Source organism: Lasiodiplodia theobromae, assembly GCF_012971845.1.
Source record: "Lasiodiplodia theobromae strain AM2As chromosome Unknown scaffold_35, whole genome shotgun sequence".
Classification (NCBI taxonomy): Eukaryota; Fungi; Ascomycota; class Dothideomycetes; order Botryosphaeriales; family Botryosphaeriaceae; genus Lasiodiplodia; species Lasiodiplodia theobromae.
The window spans coordinates 366,734-389,924 of NW_023336514.1; the positions used below are offsets into that span (position 1 = coordinate 366,734).

General features: G+C 54.8%; 5 protein-coding genes across 5 annotated transcripts; 3 read left to right on the plus strand and 2 right to left on the minus strand.

Moving 5' to 3' along the window:
• Positions 1–1,589: 1,589 nt before the first annotated feature.
• LTHEOB_10046 (uncharacterized protein) lies at positions 1,590–6,961 on the plus strand (the record flags this gene model as incomplete). Its single annotated transcript, XM_035506648.1, has 3 exons — positions 1,590–3,159; positions 3,207–3,361; positions 3,419–6,961. The coding sequence occupies 3 exons, from the start codon at positions 1,590–1,592 to the stop codon at positions 6,959–6,961; spliced, it is 5,268 nt and encodes a 1,755-aa protein (XP_035368358.1).
• A 350-nt stretch (positions 6,962–7,311) lies between these two features.
• LTHEOB_10047 (uncharacterized protein) lies at positions 7,312–8,436 on the minus strand (the record flags this gene model as incomplete). Its single annotated transcript, XM_035506649.1, has 1 exon — positions 7,312–8,436. The coding sequence occupies one exon, from the start codon at positions 8,434–8,436 to the stop codon at positions 7,312–7,314; it is 1,125 nt and encodes a 374-aa protein (XP_035368359.1).
• Positions 8,437–9,589: 1,153 nt separating this feature from the next.
• On the plus strand, positions 9,590–11,662 carry LTHEOB_10048 (Protoporphyrinogen oxidase protein; the record flags this gene model as incomplete). The annotated part of the gene is made up of 4 exons (XM_035506650.1): positions 9,590–9,988; positions 10,065–10,958; positions 11,012–11,291; positions 11,631–11,662. The coding sequence occupies 4 exons, from the start codon at positions 9,590–9,592 to the stop codon at positions 11,660–11,662; spliced, it is 1,605 nt and encodes a 534-aa protein (XP_035368360.1).
• A 51-nt stretch (positions 11,663–11,713) lies between these two features.
• LTHEOB_10049 (D-isomer-specific 2-hydroxyacid dehydrogenase family protein) lies at positions 11,714–12,820 on the minus strand (the record flags this gene model as incomplete). Its single annotated transcript, XM_035506651.1, has 1 exon — positions 11,714–12,820. One exon carries the CDS (start codon positions 12,818–12,820, stop codon positions 11,714–11,716), a length of 1,107 nt encoding a protein of 368 aa, XP_035368361.1.
• Positions 12,821–14,413: 1,593 nt separating this feature from the next.
• LTHEOB_10050 (uncharacterized protein) lies at positions 14,414–16,692 on the plus strand (the record flags this gene model as incomplete). Its single annotated transcript, XM_035506653.1, has 5 exons — positions 14,414–14,877; positions 14,934–15,122; positions 15,177–15,362; positions 15,415–15,477; positions 15,528–16,692. The coding sequence occupies 5 exons, from the start codon at positions 14,414–14,416 to the stop codon at positions 16,690–16,692; spliced, it is 2,067 nt and encodes a 688-aa protein (XP_035368362.1).
• Positions 16,693–23,191: the final 6,499 nt, after the last annotated feature.

Genomic DNA, 23,191 nt, shown 5'->3' on the forward strand with positions numbered 1-23,191 from the left:
GGGATATTGCAGCCGATGGCTAGCTCGAAGAATGGCAGGGCCATGGAGCATAGCGTAAGTATGCCTCAGCTCTTTTTTCCTCTTCTCCCCAATGAAAGAGTACATGGGTAGGTGAAGCTATCGTCCAGACTCAAATGTATAATTGTTTACGCAAAGCATGAATGAAAAATAAATCCACGCTAGCCGTCGGCTGCAATACCCTCCTGTATACCCGAGGAAACCAGTCTCTATCTGCAATTCAGTGATGCGAATTAATTGATGTGAGTCGTGATATGCCATCAATGTTCAAGCCAACAGCCCCGCACGTGAAGCGAAAATAATCCAATCGTAGTCTCTGCCGTAGCACCGCCATTTCTTCGCCATTGTTTTACTTCGATCTTCACGAGATTGTTGTAGGCTAACAATAGTAAAATCAAGTAGTACTTCGCACTACTACGACGCTTCCCCACCTGATTATTAGGCCCGAGGCCCGTCGATTCAACCACCTGGATCAGTACATAAGCCTGTTACGCTAGACTTTTTAGCCCAGAAAGTCAAGTTAGGATGCGGTCGTCAGGTGGAGGAGAGATTCTGGGCTGCGCAGATGCTCCTGGAGATTGCATTAGTGGGGAATGTGAGGGTGTGGTTGGATGGGGAGGAGGCGAAAGATAGGTTGGTGTGAGTGACGGGATTGCGTGCGGGGTTTTAGCTACTGTATTGAGCGATACTCTTTGTACTGTACGGCGACAACCCGTAATGACTTGATTTAATTCAGGTACATATTGGCGAAGTATGTGCTGTAGGTAATAGGTAGAGCTTCTGCAAATCAGCTGAGTTCATTGAACGACTTGATAATCTATCAGATAGCCTGAACTGTCAGACGGAGAATCCGTGCACAGAAAGTATACTGAATTCAGACCGGTAGTACATTGCATTTGCAATTGCAACATCGTCGGGCAGGTGGTGCGTTTCGTCAACAGTCGGTCAATGATGTCCTTTTGTTTCTCTTTACTCGGACACTTTTAACAGGCAAAATACTGCTGCAGGACTGGAACTGTCGGCGAAGATCATCTACCTTTTCAGTGTCCTTAAAAAACTTAATGTACTCACATATGCTGTCGGATTCGCTTTCGTATCACAAATTTGCAAGACAAGTGGGGCAAGTAGCATGATATCGTACTGTAAGTCCGGGGTCGAAGTTAGCACGAAAAGGTTCATGAGGATAAATAGAAGCATAGATGTTATCACTTGACGACAGATGATACAGAACGTACAAGTGTGTTTTTGTATTTTCAACCGGCACACATCAGTGCCAGATCTGGATCAAAACATCACATTGAAAGACAGAACAAAGAGAGAAAACGAAGAAAAGTGGATCGGGACGAGAAGGCAGCAGTGTGAGGCAACAGTGTGACTGTTCTGTCGGTATGCAACACGGGGCCACCGCCAACATTTCCCGTCTAGGCGATCCACCCCCGCCACCGAATCATCGACCATGCCCAAACGGGTTACCGCACGCATCACCACCGCCAACGACGACCGCACTACATATAAACCGCACAACACACACCCCATTCCTCCAATCCCCCTCCATCCGCCATCCCACAAAAATGGCAGACCAATCCCTCCCCTACAGCCAGATCCGGCAATCCACACCCGCAGAGCTCGTCCAGCTCCTCCGCCAGCACTCCACCTCATCATCATCCCTCTCCACCGACGCCATCACCACCCACCTCCTCCACGGCGTCTCCACCGGCTCCCTGCAGCCCATCCACTTCACCATCTGGCTGCAGTTCTGCAAATCCCCCGCCGCCATCCGCCTCGCGCTCGCGCACGGCGCCGACTCCCGCGCCGTGCGCCAGGCCGGCATCAAGCAGATGGGGCGGCAGCTGGCGTCTGCGGGCTGGCGCGAGACCTGGGATGGGCTCGGCGGCACTGAAGGCATCCAGGATTTGCTCTGCGGGCTCCCCGTCGTCGAGATCAAGCAGTTCGTGAGCGTCGTGGTGCGCGCCGTGAGAGGCGCCGACGACGACGGCGGCGAGGAGAAGAGGGAGAAGAAGGAGAAGCAGGAGGCCGTCTTTGAGCTGGCGCGCGCACTGCTGCCTGCACTGTCTCTGCCCGCATCGATCAAGTCCGGCGGTGATGAGGGGAACGCAGCAGCAGCAGCGGCGGCGGCGGCGCGGGACGAGCGGCCGGTAACGGGCTTCTACGAGCCGCTCCTGCAAGCCATCCCTCCCTCCGCCGTCGCAGCGCTGCTCTCGCAAAGCCTAGCTGCCGCCGCGGGCAGCAGCGGCGACACCGCGGACGCAAAAGCCCAGCTCAGCCTGGCACAGCGCTACCCATCCGTCGTCCAGACCGCCATCTTCGCCGCCATCTTCAGCGCGGACACCGACGCACAGCTCCAGAAGATCAAGCCCGCCCTCACCGCTCTCCTCCACGGCCGCATCTCAACCAACCCCAGTCCGTCTGACCCCAATTTCTCCGGCTCGATGCACTTCTCGCTCGAATTGCTGCGGCGGCTAGCCGCTGCCGCTGAAGCCGGACAGAAGACGCACTTCCCACCGGCGCTGTTCCTCCCCGACCTCGTCGAGCCGCTGCTGCGCCGCTGCCGGCGCCGCCGCGCGCGCGTGCAGTGGCGCCAAGTGCTCGAGATCGTGCGGCTGGCGGCGCGGTACCTCACTCGCCACCCCGACGCCGCTGCGCCCGGGCTGGCCCTCCCGCAGGGCCGAGGGTCGTTTCCGGCGGGCAAGGAGCCGCTGTTGGTTGCGTGGACGGTGCGGCTGTGGGAGCGGCATCCGGAGGAGGAGGTTGGGGATGTGCTCAGGGCGCTGGTAAGGCTCGCCGTGCGCGAGGGCGATGGAGCTCAGCAGTCGGTCTCGATGTTTGCGCTGGACGGCGTGGCGAAGGCGCAGCGGTACGAGTTTCTGCGGCTGTGCGGGCGAGAGGTGGGGTGGGGTGATGTGGATGTGGATGAGGATTTGAAGGGGAGCAGGATGCCGACGCGGGGCTGGGACATGGCGCTTTTCAAGTGGCTGCCGGCGGGGGATGCGTGGAAGCTGTTTGAGAGGGCGAGGAGGTGTGTGGATGGGTTTGCGAAGCAGGTCGATGTGGATAGGCTGCGGTTGGAGCTGCTGAAGCGGCGGGGCGAGAAGGAGAAGGTGGTGGAGCTTGTGACCAAGCGTAAGTTGTTTCTGATACTTCGAAGGTGATGGAGCTAACGGTTGTAGGGATCGAGGAGTACAAGCGGAAGGCTGAGACGAGCAAGGCGCAGCCGGATCGAGCAGCTCATGGTAAATCAGCCTTGAGTTGGGCTTCTAACAGCGGATCGCACAAAGTCTTCACGGAGGCCATCTTGTGGAGTCGTCGCTTCATTCGGGATACGGTACGTTATTGACATGAAAGCCGAATCTTGTTGTGAAGATAGCTAACATAGTCGCAGCTTACTGTTCCTGAGTTGTATAGTCGCAACATCTTTGCCGCGGAAGATTTCTTGGTTGGCAACCCGGGTGGCCTGGAAAGTGCCGAGACGACCGTGGAAACCCTCCGAGCCAGTGTTGTCGAAGCCAACAAAGCTATCTGGACTCTCTTGGAGACGATAGTAATGGCCATGCGGGAACCTGCCGCGATGTGGAGCATCCATGCGCCTCCTCGGATCCTCTTTCGCAGTGTTGTGGACCTGCGGCGAACCACATTTTCTACAGCCCTGGCGAAGACTGGCCGCTTTTCCGAGGACGACATCTACAGAATTATTTGGGAAGACACTCTCGCACTTCTCATTCGAGCTGAGAAGGCCTTTCTTGAGCCCGGTCCTGCCCGTTGGATGGAAGGCAACGTAGAAGGAGTCCCCGAGTATTACTCCGTTGTTAAGGTTGAGAACGCATCACCATCGACATATCGCTTCTTTGACGAGCTCGCCAAGGCGCGAGACCAGCTCTGGCGGGACTTACGGCCAACGCAGAAACCAGCTACATCCTCGCTGCCTGAGCCGTATCCTCGTGGTCTGGCAATCCAGAATTTGACGGGAAATATCCGCATGAGAGCGTCGGATGCCCAGCAGATGACTCCGTACATAGCTTCCCGGGCTCGCGCCGTTCTGTTCATGGATCCAGCTAAGGCACTGGAGCCTTATCCGGAGGACGAGGTCTTACAAGCGGCAGCCGAAGGCTTCATTGACTCCTATCAAGAGGCCTTGGAGATTTTCATTCCGAACACGCTTTCCAAAGAAGAGAGGAAAAGGCGAGTGGAAGAAGTTTGGGCGCATGCTGTGGGTCCATGTAGCCAGGGGAGAATGACCCCTTCAGACGCATTTCGTTACTGGAGAGGCAGCTCCTCGTTTGAAGGTGTCGAGTTCTGGCCAAAGGAGTCCGCGAACCCGCCTCAGGAGGAAAACCTACCAACGCACGACCCGAGAGTCCCGCAAGTCAAGAATCCTTCGGAAGTGGTCGAATGGGATCCGCTTCCGCCGTCTGTGGCGCCCATCAAGGAAAGAAGGCTCGATGCGGCATACATTGACATTGCAAAGAACATGCCTTCTGACTTCAGCCGGACCATCAAAACGATTTTAGAATTCGATCCTCCGGTGGTACCAGGAGTACCATCAGATCAGCTCATTGTCACAATCGGTAAAAATACGGCTGCAGAGTTCGAATCCCACGCCGTGTCAGCCCTTCTGTTCCTGGACACGAAGAACGGCGCACCAAAAAGGCTTCTGGACTCACCCTTCCCCTCCGCCGACGAAGTCCGATACCCCGCCATGCGTCTCCACAGCAACTTCTTCTTCAAAGGCGAGAAAGACATCCCCTGGGCCCTAGAAGCCCTCAAATCCCACGCGAAGACCATCCCGCCGCATCTCGTCTTCCAGCTCGCCCAGAACTCGCTCGAGCACATCATGAGCACCTCATCCGGCGGCAGCATCCCGTACGAGCAGGAGAAAATCGCCTTCGGTCTGATCACCCTCCTGCAAAAGGGCGACCGCCCCGCCCTCGCCGCCGACCTCGCCATCCAGGCCATCGTCAACTTCCCCGACTCCAGCTCCTGGCACCGCCAGCTGCTCACGCCAACCCTGCTAAATTGCCTGCCGCCTGCCGCTTCCAGCGCCTGCGTGACCAGCTTCGCCGAGGCCGTCGCGAAGGGCCTGGAGGCGCAACAGCGAGAACTAAAAGAAGAGGAAGGACAGATCGACGACGACGCCGACGCCGCAACCCCAGACTCGCCCGCGAGTCCCGCTGACGCCCCCGCCCCACGCATCAAAGTAACAACAGCCAAACACCTCGCCCAACTCCTCGCCACGACGTCTTCCTCCATCGCCCCCTCCCTCGCCGTGTCCATCCTCACCCGCGACCTGCTCGTCGCCTCGCACCCGGACATCCAGACCGCCGCCCTCGACGCCCTGCTGTCCATGCTTTCTCCCCTGCCTCCTGCCTCCTCGGACACCCCAACGCCCACGCCCTCACCAACAGACACCCGCATCCTCGCCGCCCTCGAAACCGACCTCGTCCCCCTCGCCTCCCGCATCACATCCCGCCCGCTCGACGAGGCGGGATGGCGCGCCGCCGAAGCCGAGGCTAGCGACGGCGGGTACGTACCGAAACTCCTAACCGCCGAGCAGCTCGACGCCAGAACAACCACGCCACCCCTCCTCGCGGCGCTGCTGCGCTTCGTGCGCGCGAACACATTCTGGGGGCAGCAGCCAGCGTGGTTCGTGGGGCCGCTGGTGAGGCGGGTGGTGGTGCCGGTTGTAGCAAGGTTGAGTGAGGGGACGAGGAGGTGGGTGCGGGTTTTGTTGGGGAGGTATGCTGGGGAAGTGGTGGCGCAGGACGAGGTGGAGAAGGTATTGGGGGCCGTAGGCGCTGTGCCGCCGCTGCATCCGCGCGTGTGGCGCGCCGTGTTCGGCGCGGTGCCGCCGCGGCTGGTGCCGGGGGCGTTGGTTGGGGGTGTGGTGGGGTGGTGGTGCTGGGGGGCTGGGATTCGCGTTTCGTCGTCGTCGGCGGAGAAGGAGGTGGTGGCAAGGGTCAATGCGCTGGCGAGGCGGCGGGTCAAAGAGATGGATGAGGCGGTCGAGCAAGGGGGAGAGGAGGAGGAGGAAGAGCTGAATGTCGACGAGGCGGAGCACGAGGGGTGGAAGCGGTGGTTGGCGCTGTTCGGGAATGGGATGGAGGGCGTCGAGGCGGAGAGCGGCGTCGTCGAGTTTTTGGTCAAGCGCGTGTTGTTCGGGGATGGCTGCGTTGCGGATAGCGAGGCGGCGGCTATGGTTGGGCTGACTGGCCCTCGCGCTGACGGGGGTGGGGATGAAGGTCGAGACGGCGGCGTCGATGTGGAGATGGCGCAGCGGCTTGTGATGGAGATGTTTGACACCGCTCTCGAGGCCGTCCGGGTTTGGCCGCGGAAGGGTACGTTTTTGGAGAAGCTCGAAGTGCCGTGGAAGGCGAGGCAGGAGGTGCGGAAGGCTTGGGTGGCGCATGTGCGGCCGCTGGTCGAACGGATGGTCGAAAAGGTGGATGCGTTGCGGGCAGATGGGGCGCGATCGAAGGGGCGTATGTTACCGGATACGTTTCAGATGGGTCTGTGGTTGCTGCCGTGGCCCGGAGTGGTGGGTGATGAGGAGCTCGAGGGATATGAGCAGCTTGCGGATGCAGTGGTGGACTTGCTTGGGAAGCTATGTGGAGAGGGAGTGGGGCTTTATCACAGGGGCTTCGGAGAGATCAAGAACGAGCTGCGGCGGAGGGTGACGAATAAGCGGCACAGCGTCTGGCTCGGCCTGAGGATTGGGAACACTAGCGAAGGACCCTTCACGTTGGTGGAACGGCTGAGAATAGAGCTGGCCGAGGGTCTGCTTGAGAGCTATGACAAGGAGGCTCACAAAGACATACAAGAAAGAGTCGAGGGGCTCATCCAGGTCTGGATGAGGGCGGAAGATGAGGATGCGAGAAGGGCTGGTTATGAGTTGGCCACAAGATGGGGGTGGGAGTCGCATCTGGAGTGAATACCTAGATGAGGAACGTAGCAGTTTGTACCTTACCTTGAGAATCAAAAGGACACTCGGCGAAAGGAAAGCCAGGATATGGTGGTGATGAATTGGTAACTGCAGGACTAACTAAATCGAGCTAATCCTTGTTGAACGAAACAAACATCACCAATCGAACTCCTTCCACACACCAAACCCAACCCAAAGACGTGGGAGCCGTAAGTGACATTGCCGCTGGAACAACCCACCCACCAATGGCCACAAGGAGTGAATAGAACAAAAGGCCCAACAGTAAGCAGAGGGACATCAACCCGACCAACTAACCAATCAATCGAGCACCGGCAGCCCCTTCAGCGAAAGGCACCAGCCTAAGAGTAGGCCTCAATGGACTCCTGCAGAGTGCCATCAATCGCAGTCTTCTGATCCTTGGCGCACTCATTCCTCGACGGGATCAAATCAATGATAGCAAACGCCAAGCTATCCACGACGCCCTCAACCGCCCTCAGCGCCGCCGCAATCGGCGCGCCAATCGGATTGACCCTGGCCTCAAGGTTGCTGCTGCTGCCAGCCGCCGCGACCGCAGCACCCGCACCCGTCATCGACTGACCGCTGCTGCCCAAGAACTGCTCCAGCGCCGTCTGGCTCTCAGCCGCGATGGCCGTCAACTCCTCAACGTCGGCGTCGGCGAACGGGAAGTTGCTGATGAGCCCAGCACGGCCGATCAGGATGTTCAGCAGCGCCTGGTGGACGCGGACGAAGGAGATGAGGGCGATGACGATGGCGTCGGACGCGTCGCCCGGGTCGAACGGCGGCAGCACCGTGATGCGCGGGATGCTGATCGTCAGCGTCGTCACGACGTCGCGCAGGCCGCTGGCGACTTGGATGATGGGCGTGTTGAACTGGCGGGCTTCGAGGTCCGTGGTGGAGGAGTCGTCAGTGTTGCGACGGTGCTTGGAGGCAGACCCGCCGATCTGCTTCGCGGCGGCTTGCAGGTTCTGCGAGAGCAGCGTGACCTTGTTGATGGCGTCGATGACGTCCTCGGCGGCGCCGCTGACCGCCGACGCGAGCGTGCCGAGCGGGCAGGCCGAGTCGGTCGCCGTCGGGGTGCCGTCGGTGCCGGTGGCGGTGAGCTGCGAGATGTCGGTGATGGAGGCAGGGGCGCTGGGAGGGAAGTCCTGGCATGAGCCCTCCAGCGGCTGCGCGACGAGGACCTGCGTGGCCGACTCCTCGGCGTTGACGATGGTCGTCGTCGAGGGGGAGGCCTGCGCCGGCAGGAAGATGGTGTTCGTGCCCGGGAAGAAGCTGCCGTTGGCGACGGCCACGACGGCGAAGGGGGCGACCGAGCCGCAACCCGCGACGGTGCTGGTGAAGCCCACGCCCTGAGAGGGGATTTCGATGGTCAGGGTGGAGATGGCGGCGGCAGCGCGCGGAGGGCGTGCCGCTCCGAGGACGGAGGGGGCGAGGAAAGCGGAAGTGATGAGGATGGACTTCATTGTGTGCGGTGCAGATGCTGAAGTGACTTGGGCTGGTTGTTGGTGTCGACAGAAAGTTCTATCACTGGCCTTTTATATTTCATTCGGCAGGTAATGGGAACGTTCCGTCGCGTTGATGTCCAGTTCAAAGTCTCAACAAAGAGGGGATGGCCCCATTCGGGATGCTGCAGCGAAGCCGAAGACCGTGGCCGCCATGGTGTGGTCTTTCGTGAAGTTTGCATCAAAACAGTGCAGCCAATGAAACGAAGAAGTGGGGCATTCTCGCACAGAGATCAAGTATATCAGATCTGTAATATACAGCATTTTCCATGAATTCTGTGTAATGCTGGAGAGATTGTTCGGTTTCGTCAATCTCACTGGACATGATGTATCACATGGCCGGCAGAGGGGAGAGAGACGGATCGGCCCGCTGCCGAGCTTCTGCGCGACTCGGACCTGTCGTGTTGTACGAAACGTGAGGGGCCGCGACACTCTAAATGAATCGTCTATTGAATCCTACTCAACGTGTCTGTTGAAGTGCCTGAATTGATCTTGCATGCATCAACTGCAACGCTGCTGAAGTAGTACTTTCTCAATTTCTCTGGTATGAGCGCTAACGGCGTGCACTTAGCCGCGGTAGTACCATTTCAGCTTACACAATCCCCGCTCCAACCATATGATCAGGCACCTTTCCATGTGTAACGTTGCAGATGGAAATGATGGTAAAACAGTTGATTGGCTCTGATCCGCGGCAAACTCGGATGTGGGCATTTTCCTTGTCGAGACAGCTTGACGTTACTTGCATTACCAAATTTCCGTGTCACTCATCGAAACGACTCATCTTCTGCTCCAACTCCACGCCTTGGAAATGGACAAACTGTCTACGCAGTCATCCGAGAGCGGGGCCCGCTTCAACCCGTAGCCTAATTTACTAGATACAATCAAGCATGGCGTAGGTCATACAACCCAATGGCCATTGGACGTGGAGAATTGGCCCGACAAACATTTCTGTCTGGGCAATCGGGAACCCCGATGCCATCAGCTGCTAACCTACCTCTAAATGGGCGAATGCTTTTGAATGGCCATTGCTAGACTGTTCTTAAGGCCTCGTTCCTTTAGCTTAGTTTGCTTCTTGAAGATTCAAAGACTGCTTCTTGATAGTGCATCACTGCCAATGACCTCCCTGAATCCAATGTTACCTGTCATGTCCAAAATGCAACAAGTCACGAGAATGACACTGCTGGCATCTCAGCAACATCACTTCCACAAAGCTCTTTACAATCTCACCAAAAGCAACGCACATTCCACAACATCAAAGACTTCCCATGAGACGACGAAGCCCACGCGGATCGCAATACTCGGAGGAGGGATCACCGGTTTGACAGCAGCATTCTATGCCCGAAAGCGCTTTCCTGACGCCACCATCACCCTCTTCGAGTCCACCCACCGTCTTGGCGGCGTCATCGACTCCATCACCGCCCACATCGACAACGACAACACCTCCGCAATCTGCGACACCGGCACACGCACCCTCCGCGCCAACGCTCCCCGCGGCATCGTGACGCTCGATCTGGTATGCAGCCCGTGTTTTCTCTCTGTTCCCAGCCCCCCCGCCACCACGAACCCTGTGCTGACTGAATGCAACCAAGCTCCACGCCCTCAACCTCACCCCGCTCATCCTCCCCGTCCCTACCACCAGCCCCGCCGCCTGCACCCGCTACATCCTCTCCCCAACCACCCACCGCCCCATCCCGATCCCCATGCCCTCCGGCACCTCCGCTCCGTCCTCCCCCCACTCCCCATCGCAGCCCAACAACCCCAACCCCAACCACCTCCTCCCCCACACCCTCTCCACCCTCCTCACCTCCACTACTTTCTCCCTCTCCCAATCCCTCACCCACCTCCACCACCTCCTCACCCACCCCTCCCTCCACGACCCCCTCCTCCGCCCGCTGCTCCCCGCGCTACTACACGACGCCTTCCTCGCCCCGCTCCGCCCAGCCGCTGCGAAGGGCGGGGAGGGTGAGGAGGAGGTTGAGGACGTAGACAACGAATCCGTCCACGCCTTTCTCACCCGCCGCCTCGGCACGCCGCGCATCGCCGACGGCGTGGCGAGCGCGGTGCTGATGGGGTCGTGGGCGGGCGACGTGGGGCGGCTGAGCGCGCGGGCGTGCGTGGGGGAGCTGTGGGAGGCGGAGGGAAGGTTGGTTGCTGCGCGCAAAGGGGGCCCGTGGTGGGCGCGGGTGGGGAGGGGGGGTGGGGTTGTGGGGGAGGCGGTGAGGGGGGCGGGCCGGGCGAAGGATACGGGGGGAGAGGAGGAGAGGCGGGTGTTAGAGGAGGTGAGGGAGAGCGGCGGCGCGGGGGAGGTGGAGAGGGCGTTGGGGGTCGAGGGGTGGTGTGTGTATGGGTTGAAAGGTGGACTGGGGGTGTTGGCGAGGGCGTTGGAGGGGTGGGTGAGGGGGGTGGGCGGCGTGGAGGTCGTGGTAGGGGGAGAGGTGGGGGAGGTGAGGATGATGGGTGATGGGGGTGGTGTTGCTGTGATGGTAGGTGTGCATGCACGGTTGCTGAGGAGAGTAGAAGACTGACGATGTGGTAGGTGGCTGGAGGTGAGCGGTTGTTCACCCATGTCGTTGCTTGCACGCCCCTGAATCGCCTGCTTGCCTGCACTGAGAAGTCGATGCCTCTCCGGATGCAGCCTATGGAAGAGGTGACAGTTGCGGTGGTCACGCTGTGCTACTCGCGTCCTCGGCTCAATCACCCCTACCAAGGCTTTGGCTACCTGATTCCACGATCAGTGCCGCATGAACTTAACCCGGCGCGTGCCATTGGGGTAGTGTTTGATTCCGATGTCACGCCCGGTATAGATGAGTTCCAAGGTACGAAAATTACTGTTGTTCTCGGAGGTTGTTGGTGGACGGGTGTGCGCTCATATCCAGAAAAAGACGAATGTGCAAGGATGGCCAGAAGGACGTTGGAGATGCACCTGGGCTTAACGGAGGAACCTGTTGCAGTCGTGGTAACATTGCAGAAAGATGCAATCCCGCAGTACACTGTCGGACACCACCAAAGGCTGGGCAAGTTGAGAAAGGCGCTGTTAGATGCCTATCAAGGCCGACTCCGGGTAGCGGGAAAGTCGTACAGGGGCATCAGTGTACATGACTGCATCTTCTCAGCTCGCAGCGTGATTGAAAACTTAGATAGAGAGATGCTTACAGGGTTGGAAGACTTCTCAGATGAGGCGAAATAATAGACTTTGGACAGCCGGCTCAGATGACCTTCGCACACTGTTACCCGTGCCTCACACCAACCTATTCCGCACCTCCCCCCCATCCAGCCACCTCCTCACATTCCCCGCCGTCTCCTTCCACCACAGATCCAGCGTCTCCTCAAACATATAACCCGTATGCGGCGTGACGATGACCTGACTCCTGCCCCCCTCCCCCCACCTCTCCGTCCGCCACCTGCTGTCCCTCGGCAGCGGCTCCTCCCAAAACACATCCAACGCGGCCCCCCTAATCCTGCCCTCCCTCAAACACTCCCACAACGCCTCCTCATCCACCAACCCCGCCCTCGCCGTGTTAACCAGCAACGCACTCCGCTTCAACCACCCCAGCTCCTCGCGCCCGACTATCCCGCGCGACCGCTCCGACAACACGTAATGCAGACTCAGCACGTCCGCGCGGCGGCACAGCTCTTCTTTGCTCCCGACCACCTCGACGCTGCCAGCAGGCAGTCCGGCCGCCGCCGCGCGGGCGTCCGCGTCGGCTTGCGTCAGCGACGCGCTCCACGCGATGACACGCATGCCGAAGGCCAGCGCGGCGATGCGCGCGGCGGCGATGCCGAGTTTGCCCAGGCCGAGCGCCGCGAAGGTCTTGTTGGCGAGGTAGATGTTGAGGGGGAGGTGCGGCTGCCAGGGGGAGGGAGTGGCGTGCCTGAGGGCGGCGTCGTCGCGGGCGATGTTGTCGGTTAGCGCGAGGATGAGGGCCCAGGCGTGTTGGGTGGTTTTGCTGATGGCGCCTTTGGGGACCGTGGCGGCGGATGAGGAGTCGGCTGCGGGGACGTCCGAGGGTGTCCCGGCGACGGGGATGTTGGCGGCGGCGAAGGCGGGGAGGTCGAGGCTGTTGTTGCGGAGGCCGGTGGTTAGGAGGAGGCGGAGGTTTGGGAGGGCTTGGACGAGGGATGCGGGGAAGGGCGTGCGCTCGCGCATTGTTGAGATGATGGTGTAGGGCTGCAGCCGCGCGATGAGGGCGTCTGTCGCGTGCGCGGGGAGCGTGTCGGTGAAGGTGTCGATTTGCAGCTCTGTTGAGGGGAAGTCGGTGAAGTAGGGGCCGGAGAGGTTTTGGTAGTCGTCCAGGATGGCCATTTTGATGGGCCTGGGGAGCGATTGGGGTGTTGTGGAGGACATTTTGGTGGATGACTGGAAGCTGCGGTTGATGCTTTGGGGATGGGAAAATGGTCTGGTAGCTCTCCAGATATGCGTCTTTGTGTGCGAGGGTCGCAGTGGAAATAAGAAATGACTTTTCTGTACTGTTGCCTGCATTCGTGAATTTTTAGGAAAAGCGCTGAAGTTAAGATAGAAAAGTGCCACTCTATTAGCAATCACGTCAATGGCGGGGCAAAGCGGCAATCGGAGGTGGGATGCGTAATGCGGGGCAGAACGCCGGAAAAGAAAATATCCATCGGCTCAACACAATGCCGGATAGTCGTCTTATGTAATCTGAATGTTGCATCGTTATACACTTGGTATGACTTTACACACGACGTCGCTCAGCTTTCAGCTATGGACTTGACCGAAGCCGCATGCAGGTAGACACGGATTGGCCTGCTTGCCAGCTGAAAAATAATTACCCATATTTCAGGCTGCACCGCTGTTCCATCACCGCCCTTTTCCACAATATGGTATCGCAACAAGCAAACTTCAGCTTTCCTTTGCAACCAGCCAGTTCCATTTCATTCACCCCAGTCCCGAAAGTATTGGCAGATCCGTTCTTTCTGTTGCATTTTTGGTAATTTGGTGCCTACCAGTCATAGACAAACTTCGTCTTGCAATTGTGAATTTTCTATTAATAGAGCCAATAGTAGAGAACATAGGGGTCCATGGAAGCTAACAGTATATTGGTGACCATGGAGGCAGATGTTTTGGTGCCCGCTAGCCTTGCATGACTCGTCTAGCCTATTTATTTCTGATGACCACGGAACTACACTTGTTCTCCTTGCTGTTCTTTTACCCGTGGAAATTATCGCGCCAGTATATATTGCTTCACCAGCCATCATGTGTCTCTACGAAGATCAAATGACCCTCATACGATGCTACATTAGCTACGCTTGTCACCAAACTGGTCTTGATTTGGGCCCAGACGCATTCGTGCCGGTTTCTCTACGACCAGTCAGCTTATGCCAGCTGCATGTTTTATCCTGTGTTTTGAACTTTCTGCAGTCACTGACGTGTTAGAAAATTCGTTTTTTGTGTTTCAAAAAAGTCGCGCATACTTGAAAGTGAAAAGGATATCTTCTTTGCAGAGTAGTCGCCCTTTGAAGCCGCCAAATAACTCCAGGTGTCACAAGAACAAGGTGTTGTGTCAATACTACGCGATGGTCATCGAAACGCTCTGGTCACGATGAATGCAAATGCAAGCAATTCTCTTTGGTGGAACATAGGGGTTGGCTGTTTTCGACTTGCTCCTTTGTTAATCCCTTGGCAGCTTAGTGACCTGACTAGTGGGGTCGGGACTGCATCGCCTACCCTGGCTTATCCGGCGATGCGGTTCGTCACCGCAAACGGCTGCCAAGATTGCCCTTCCAAGTAGAGCCAATCAATGCACAATCATTATCCAGCAAATGTACATTCCTGTAAGACGCTATTCAGTATAGCTTGTGAATATTGGTCAATGAATAAATGGATTTTATGACCACGGTGAATATATATAGAACCGCCTCAACTCAGAAATCTTGCTCTTCGCCCATCTCTACCCCAGTCAAAAATATCACTGCACGAAAAATGGGTAGTCGCACCGAGACGCTTGAAGAGAATCCCTCGTACAAGTATCAGTGGGCTCGACAGGTTGCGCGGGACAAGCTGGTTGATGATTTTGAAAATGTCACCAGAAAGCTTGAAACCCTTCAACCACCTGGAATCACCCCAGACCTCCCCCTTCCCGACAATCTCACAGGGCTAGTCAGCGATGTCCTTCCAATCAAAAAACTCACCGGTCAACCTCCGAAGCCCCCAGGGAAGTTCAAGGTCGGCATTGTTGGCGCGGGATGTGCGGGGCTTTTCACAGCCATGATCCTGGATCACATCAATGAGAAGATCCCGGACCTCAACATCGAGTACGATATCCTCGAGGCCGCTTGTGATCAACGGCTTGGTGGGCGGCTCTATACCTACAAGTTCTCTGGAAACGAAAAGGATTACTACGATGTTGGGGCCATGCGGTTTCCCAAAATCTCCATCATGGAAAGGTATGTCCGATGCTAAATGTCTCGATGAACAGCTCGCTAATATTGAAAAATCTTAGGACATTTCAGTTATTCGATTTGCTTAACATCAAGACAACGAACAACCGGCTCATTCCATACTATTTCAAGGATGAATTGAATGTGTGCCCGACCTACTTCAACGATGTTCACACAGTTGGAACACCGAAGGATGGAAGCATATACAAAATGAACGAAGGGCTTGCAAAAGATGATCAGATCCCGCAAGAGTAAGGATAGGCTGATCGAATGCGGGTATTGAATTTTTTGCTAACAACAAGCAGCCTCCTCAAGCAACCTCCCGGCGAAGTGCTAAATAAAGCAATCCAACGCTACAGGGACCAGGTCAAGGAACATCTCGATGCCGCAAAGGACGGGAAACGTTCAATCGCCAATGGTTCCGAAGGAAAGGATGACTGGATTCCTCTGAAGAAAGCAGATTACATGAGTACTCGTCAATACCTCCGCTCGTATGTCCTCAAGTAACATAGTATCGGTAATGGTCGCTCACTGTCTTTATAGACACAGGGACGCACGGCCGGGGTTCAACTTCAACACGATTGAATGGTTGGAGACATTCGACGCGTAAGGCAGCCTATTACGTCAATGATGACCCTCGCTAACCCTGTTTTAAGCGGAACGGGCTGGTATGACCAGGCTCTCACAGAGACAGTTCTCGAATCACTTGACTTCGATGCCGGCGCCCCCTGGTTCTGTGTCAACGGCGGAGTACAGCAAGTTGCAAGTGAAATGGCGAATCGACTGAAAAGAAAGCCCGAGTTCAACCGTCAAGTGACCGCCATCAAGACTGCCCCAGACGGCACTATGGGTCTCAAAATCAAACACATTGATCCCACACGGACAGAAAGTCCCCCACAGACAGAACACCGTGATTACTTTGCTGTCTTCAACTCAACCACGCTCGGCGCCATGCAGCGCATGGACCTCACCGAAGCTGGCCTGCGTTATGGAACCAAGCAGGCAATCCGCTCCTTGTGCTATGGAGCCGCCTGTAAGGTTGCCATAAAGTTCAAGTCGGCGTGGTGGGAGTACCCTCCCTACAACATCAAAAAGGGCGGCCTAGGAAAGACCGATCTTCCCATCCGCGTCTGTGTCTACCCTTCCTACAACCTCGATAGCCCGCGGGATAAATCAGCTGTCCTGCTGTGCTCGTATACCTGGAGCCAAGATGCGCAGAGACTCGGATCTCTCATCTCACGCTCTTCCCCCGCGGCCGAGGAGGAACTCCACGAGGTGTTGATGCACAACCTCGCGCTGCTGCACGCCAAAGACCCCCAGGACTACAAAGGCGTGCGCGAGATGCTTGAGAAGTCATACGAGTGCCACCACGCCTTCGACTGGTACCAAGATCCACATGCACAAGGTGCATTCGCGTTCTTCGGCCCCGGCCAATTCAGCAACATGTGGCCCGAGATCATCCGTCCGAATGGTTGGCTGTACCTCATCGGCGAGGCCGCGTCTGCGCATCATGCGTGGATTGTCGGTGCTCTCGAGTCCTCTGTACGCGCCGTCTTCCAGATGCTGCAGTCGCTCCATTGGCAGGATCAAGATTTCCCTGCCTACAAAATGGCCATGGACTTGCTCGCCACTAACGACCCGTGTTCGCCCTTCAGTCCGCTACCGAAGGAGATGCCTATGCGGCAGAGGGATGACCCGAAGAAGAAGGAGACCGTTGATCACCCAAAGGCTGGGAAAAACCTGTCGTACACAGCTGCAGAGGTTGCTTTGGGCTTCGTTGAATCTTTTGTCGAGAAGCAGGAGGAGGAGGAGAAGAAGTAGTTCGCCTTGTAGACCTACTCGATGCTTGTAGAAGTTACTTTGATTCTCGTTATCAATAGTTCTTGGAATATACTACCGCCAATTCATACTCAGGGTCATCGTCTTGTTGCCTCGACCGGAGCGTTTCAAACACGAAGTTACCACAGAGTTCGCATTGTGCTATACAACCATAGCGGATCTTTCACTACATTCATCAGAATGCTATGTCAATATCAAACTAAGGGAAGATGTTCCACTATGTACGTAGTCAGGGGCGAAAAGTGTTGGTTGATTTTCAGCCCCCACAGGCCCCGCACCATACGAGGTAGCATCGTCATCAGGCGGAAATCTGACTCAGCATGGGTGATTCAAGAAGCGCCATGTCCCCCCATCGAAATCTGCAATAATTATCCCTCAAATTTCAGGTCGCAATCTATAACTCTGTACAAATCTTCAAGTTTGTGGTCTTCCATAATACTGCTTCAACTTTGCTCGAGGATACGCTTGTTTCCCTTACCGCCATATCGAGGGGCCGCACAAAGAACCTCACGCCAACTTATCTTTGGAGCAACTTTGTCAGCAACTCTATGAGACGCCCTCATTTAGGCAACTGTCCCTGGTCAATAATGTAAGCACGATAGTAGCTCCAATTATTTCCAATCAACTCACATTGCAATCAGAACAATGGAAATGGACCTCGGCAAAATCTTTCTTGGCCCCCAAACCCGAAGAAAAAAGGGGAGCAAGCTGTGCTTGAGATGCCGGATATATTTTTCGGCTCGTTTAAGCAACAATAAGCTCCAGCGCTTTTGTCTTCAATTACCCAGACTGACGGATTCATTCACCAAATATGGAAGACTGGTCTCAAGCATGAAGACCGGCGATCATCTCGTTGATGGCATATCATACGGCACTATTGCAAAAATATCAGCCAGGGTCAATTGTCCTTACTGCCAGTTTATACTCAAGCTCATTGCTATGTCGCCTCGAGAGGAGAATTTCGAATACGCAAATATCGCAGAGTTCACACTATACCCTCTCAGAGAAACAGAGTTTTCAGTAATCACAACTGGCTACACGACTATCCATTTCAAACTGAACGAGAGAATATTCCAAACTGGAGTGGAACCGCCAACTGAGGGCGAGTACGCAGACGTCGTGTCTATCCCTCGAGTCAAGGCACTGCTACAACAGTGCGATACAACTGAGGACAAACCTCGCGAAGCTGACGGGAAAGTACACCAATCTTTCAAATTGAGGCTTGTCGACGTACGACGTCGCTGTCTTGTGGAGGCCGACACGAATTGCCGATACACTGTTTTGAGCTATGTTTGGGGAAAGGGGGCAGAATTCTTGCGAACAACGAAAAGCAATTTGTCGCATTTGTCCCAAGATGGATCTCTTTCGCGGCTAGCGGGGGTTCCAACACTTATTGATGATTCAATCGAGCTTGTGAAAGCTATCGGAGAGGATTACCTATGGGTAGATGCTCTTTGCTTGGTGCAAGACGACTCCGAATCCAAGTACGCCGGCATTCGAAACATGCATTTAATATTTTCCCGAGCATATCTCACAATAGTCGCCGCCTCCGCAAAGAGTGCACATTCTTCACTACCTGGATTTCGGAGAGGGACCAGGGCTCCCACCACGTCGGAAACAGTCAATGGAAGAAACTTGAAGAGTTGCTCTCTTTCCATCTCTGGCTTTATTGACACAACCGTTTACAACTCTCGTGGATGGACCATGCAGGAGTTTATGCTATCTTCACGATGCTTAATATTCACGGACAACCTAGTCGCCTTTCGATCTTCTTCCGAGCTGATCGAGGAGCCTGACTACAAGACGTTAACCACTTCGTCGATATACCCAGGGAGTCCGTTGCTCTTCTACTGCGATCACGAAACGCAGCGGAAAAGAGAACAAGATCTCTTTACCAGGCGGAATAACCACGCGTCGCCTTTTCTCACTCCTGGTGAGACCGATTCCTGTTTGAAATTTCTGGTCTACGCCAAAATTGTCTTGAAATACTCAAAGAGACAACTTTCCTACGATTCCGACATTTTGAACGCCTTCAGAGCTCTACAGGATGCCATGGAGGACGACCACGGAACCAAATTTGTATTTGGAATGCCTCTGGCTACGATCGGCATGGCGTTACTCTGGATACCCTGCACTCCATCAGCATCAAGACGCACAACATCCCAGATTTCTTCCGACCGACGCACCCAGCCCGTGTTTCCTTCCTGGTCCTGGGTGGGCTGGAAAACAGCAGTGGAATGGGAATTCCCAATCCGTGCTCTCGGATTCCAGGGGAGCGAACGAGGGAAATACCATTTTGAAGAGCTTGTTCCTATTTCCAAAATGATCATCGTCGAAACAGAAAAAACAAACGAAGTTGTGATTCGTCTGTACGAGCAAATTGCACGAGCTGGGCGTCCGATCCTCTACGCATCTTTGGGGCTGCTTCAGTTTACCGCAGAGTCGGTAAAAGTCACTTCATTCAATTACCGTCCTGTCAAATACCATTTGGTTCGGACCGCTTTGGAAGTTGTACCTGCCGATCCCAGGTGTACCAAAGGGGACGAAAAGCAAATTGGTGGGGCTAAGTCATACTTATACAGGGTTCTTACGTATGATGATAAGGCTCCACGGGTTCCAGATGACATGGATGATGGAAAGGGCCGAGGACTCTTGTGGGGCGTGGAACTGGAAGAAATGCAAAACGGGACAGACTTGGAACTCGTTGCACTGTCGTCTTTCATGCCATATCTGGATGAGAAAGGAGATTTCCCTATTCCATTCTATCATTACAACGACAGCTGCAAAGATCTGAAGGAACTTCCCTTTGTGAACTGTCTTGTCATCAGGTGGCATGGAGAAGTAGCAGAAAGAATTGGTGTTGCGCAAATTGGTTCCCTTCCGTGGCAGGACGCCAGACCGACGATAAAGGCAATTAAACTTCGCTAAATTAAGCAATCCATTCCCTTCTGTTCTATTTTAACCTATGATATTGAAATTAAAGGGCTCTAGCATTCATACTATCCCAGCCTTTATCAATCATCTCATTTGCTATGTTCACTAATACTCCGAAAACTTTTATATCTCTTTGCTGTAAAACCACTGTTTTTCTAAATGCATGTAGTTTAAATGAAGGAATCTACAGGGTGATTGGTGGAAAATACCCGATGCTAGATGACTGACCGCTGTGAAGCAGCAAGCTGAGTAATAAACAACAGATTGAAAAAGCGAACACCATGGAATCCCCTACATAGTATGTCAAAAGCTATACAAGATATGGCATATAGTATGACTCAACAAATAAAAATAACATCAGTCTGAAATCGTCCATAACTCGGTGGCGAGAATGTCTGCTCTAGATGCTGAAAGGCGGGAAAGAGATTTGTAATGGCAGAATCATGCGTGTCATTCAGCCCACTGGTAGACGTAGGAAAAAGTGGCTCAACGTAAGGGTTCTCCGTATGATTGAGCCCACTAGTAGGTATACTCATGTCCTCAAAGCCGTCAGGCGGGACCTGTACTTCTGATTCGGAATCCTCGTCGGAGAAAAATTCGTTCGAAATGCTGCCATCTGACTCATCATCATCACTCATTGAGCCAGCTGAGCTTGAAGTAGAATCGTCGTAAGTCTGCGTCCCACCGGCTCCAGAGTACAGCGGTACTCGTGGAAAGATCATTGGATCAACGCATGCCCAGCAGCCATTTGATGGCAAGACATGGTATGAGTAGGATTTCTGAGCTGCCAGGGTAGCTGCCGCCAGCCTGGCCATAGGATTTCCATGCGCGCGCAGAACTCCAACACCAGCAGGCGCGTCTAGAAAAGCATCCCAGCTGTCGATTGAGCGCATGTTATCTGGCAGGTGAGATCTGTTGTTTCTCTCTTCTGGGGAGTGGTCGCATGACGCGTTTTTGATCCATTGCTTCTCTGCTCTGGAAATGTCGAGATCTCCAATCCATCTTCCACGGTCAAAAACGGATATTGCGATCTCCGTCAGGGTTACCTCAGCTTCCCGGCCTCCATGAGGGCCGACATTGATAGGGATCTCGTAGCCCGTGAACGATAGGTGTAATGAGGTAGCGGAGAAGCTATCCAAAAGCTCACCGTCGAATTGCTCATGTTCGATGTTCCACAGACTTGAATCTCTGGCCAGAGTACGTGGGTTCTCCGGCGGGAAGAGGAGCGCAATGCCGGGTCTTCCGACATTTCCCGTCAGTCTTCTCACGTGGTTAGACGAGATTGCCGTGAGTGGATCCTCGAGAAGCTGACTCGCAACAAATATGGAATTTTTGTACGACATTGCCAGAACCGTGTTCAGTTTGAGTGGGTCCAACGAGTAGTTTCCGGTTTGGAAGTAAGCAATGCAACTTAACTCAAGTGCAAGCGGTGAGAATGATTGCCCTTCCTCCCTTTCCTTGCGGAACAACTCTGCACAGTGCGATTGAGATATAGGATTGGAAGTCAGCTCCAAGTTGACGGTGGCTCCGTCCAATCCGGAATAGATCTCTTCAACGCGGTAGAGAATTTCAAGAGACTTGAAATATTCACTGTGGTGGCCTGGGAACTGCACAAAATAGAGCAGCTTCTCTAGAAGCGGGAAGGGGCTAATATATCCTTTCTCAAGACATCGTAGTAGCTCCACTACACTCATAGCATTCGTTGTGAACCTAGGAGCGGCAGATAGACCTTGAGGGATGAACAAAGCAGCTCGCTGTTCGTCACCGCAGATAAATCTGTATTTTGTATTTACTTTGCCAGGCCCGGAGGGAAATGACGTGACGCCTTGCTCTTGAAGCCCCGGGACTGGTCTGAAGCCTGGTATGTCGGACAGACTGTTGTTGCTGTAGTATCGTGGTTCATCCACATCATCAATTCGCGTGCCAGAATTCCACTGGTAGTGTTGTTGGCGTCCGTGTTCTGATCGCTTGCGTTTCTTACTTGTGACCTCCTGCTCAGACCGTGGTCTAAAGACCGAAGTGCAAAGGTATTCCGGCATACTGTGATATGTTTCACGTGGCTTGCTCTCAGGTCTGTAACGGATCACTGCATCTCTCAGCTCGTGTCTGCGGGAAGATATCCGCGCGTATCTTCGGAGAAACTCGATCCTGCTTTGTGTGGGCTGGTCTGACTTTGATGTCGCAGTGTCGACAAGGAAACCCATGTGGGTTAGGTCAAAAACGGGGAGAGGATGCGATGTCTGAGGGGCCAGAAAATCGCCGCATCGGCGTTTCCCATACTCAACCAGCGCTTTTCTCCGCTTCCTTTCGAGATCATTGGATTGCTCAAAGTCTTTGCAGCAGAGTGCCAACGACTTTAGCCAATTGAGTGAGGTTTTTTTCTGGTCCCAGTGGGGTCTTTCTGGATGAGCATCCAAGGCGCCTGCAAGAAGGAGAATAATTCGCATGGGGGTTTCCAGATCATCTTCCGGCGTATCCCAAGTAGATATTATACTCCCGAAGATAACGTAACGGAATTCTGGAAAGGAAACATCCGATTCTTTGGTTCCCAGGCGCCGCTTGACAGTAACAGGGTTGCCGTAATAACGCATATGCGCCAGAGGAAGAGACCAGAATATTCCATCGTCGGCATCCGGCCCGCTACCTCTGGCTTGCATGCCAATGGTTACGATCCCCCCCTCGAGTACGAATTCATCCCGTTGGCTGATATGATGCAACTTGTCGTCAACACCAAGGACGGCAATATCCGGGTACAAATGCCAGGAGAGGAGTCCGAGAAGTACATCGCCGCTTTGGATTCTTTGTGGCCGACCAAGAATCAGGTCATTCATGACAGACATTGCACGGACCCATACGCTCAGTACCGAAGCGTACATCTCGTCCTCCGTTTCGGGCTTGTCGATTGAGACTGGCAGCGACATGTTGCTCAGAACCCATCTAATCTGGCTTTGCTCCCTTTCTTTTGCGGTATCTGCAGTCTGCAGCCAAGCTCTATCGTCCTGTAAGTTTCTGACTCTATCCAATGCCCAGATTACAGTTCTTACCTTGCGCTAGCATCCCATGCGTCGAGTTGCTTTCTTTCAATCGTGATGAGCGACGCACCCAAGTCTGAAGCGTGCACAGTCTCGACCGTCGAGATTCTTTGAGCCAGCTCTGCTTTTCTTCGCTGGACAAGCTGATCCCATATTGAAACCGCCTGCTCCCTTTGCCAGATGCGTGCCAGAATGCATGCAAGAAGATGAATCGTGACAACACTCTTCCCCGACGTTGCTGTTGCCCAGATTGTAGTTCCATCTGCGCCGACGTGCTCGGCAAACGCTCCATGAATCGTGGAACCAACAGGATTGGCCCCCGGCGTCTCCGCAATCTCACTTGCTCGCTTACCGTAGGCTTCGATAAGAGCGGGCACGTGGGGAATCTCAGATGAGAAGAGCGCGCCTAGCTTCCTCGCTGTGCTGTGGTAGACGCCAGCTTCGGCTTCATCTCTCCTCTTTCGTGACAGGCACTCGCCCAGCCTGCGGAATTCGGGTGGCGCATCGAACTTCAG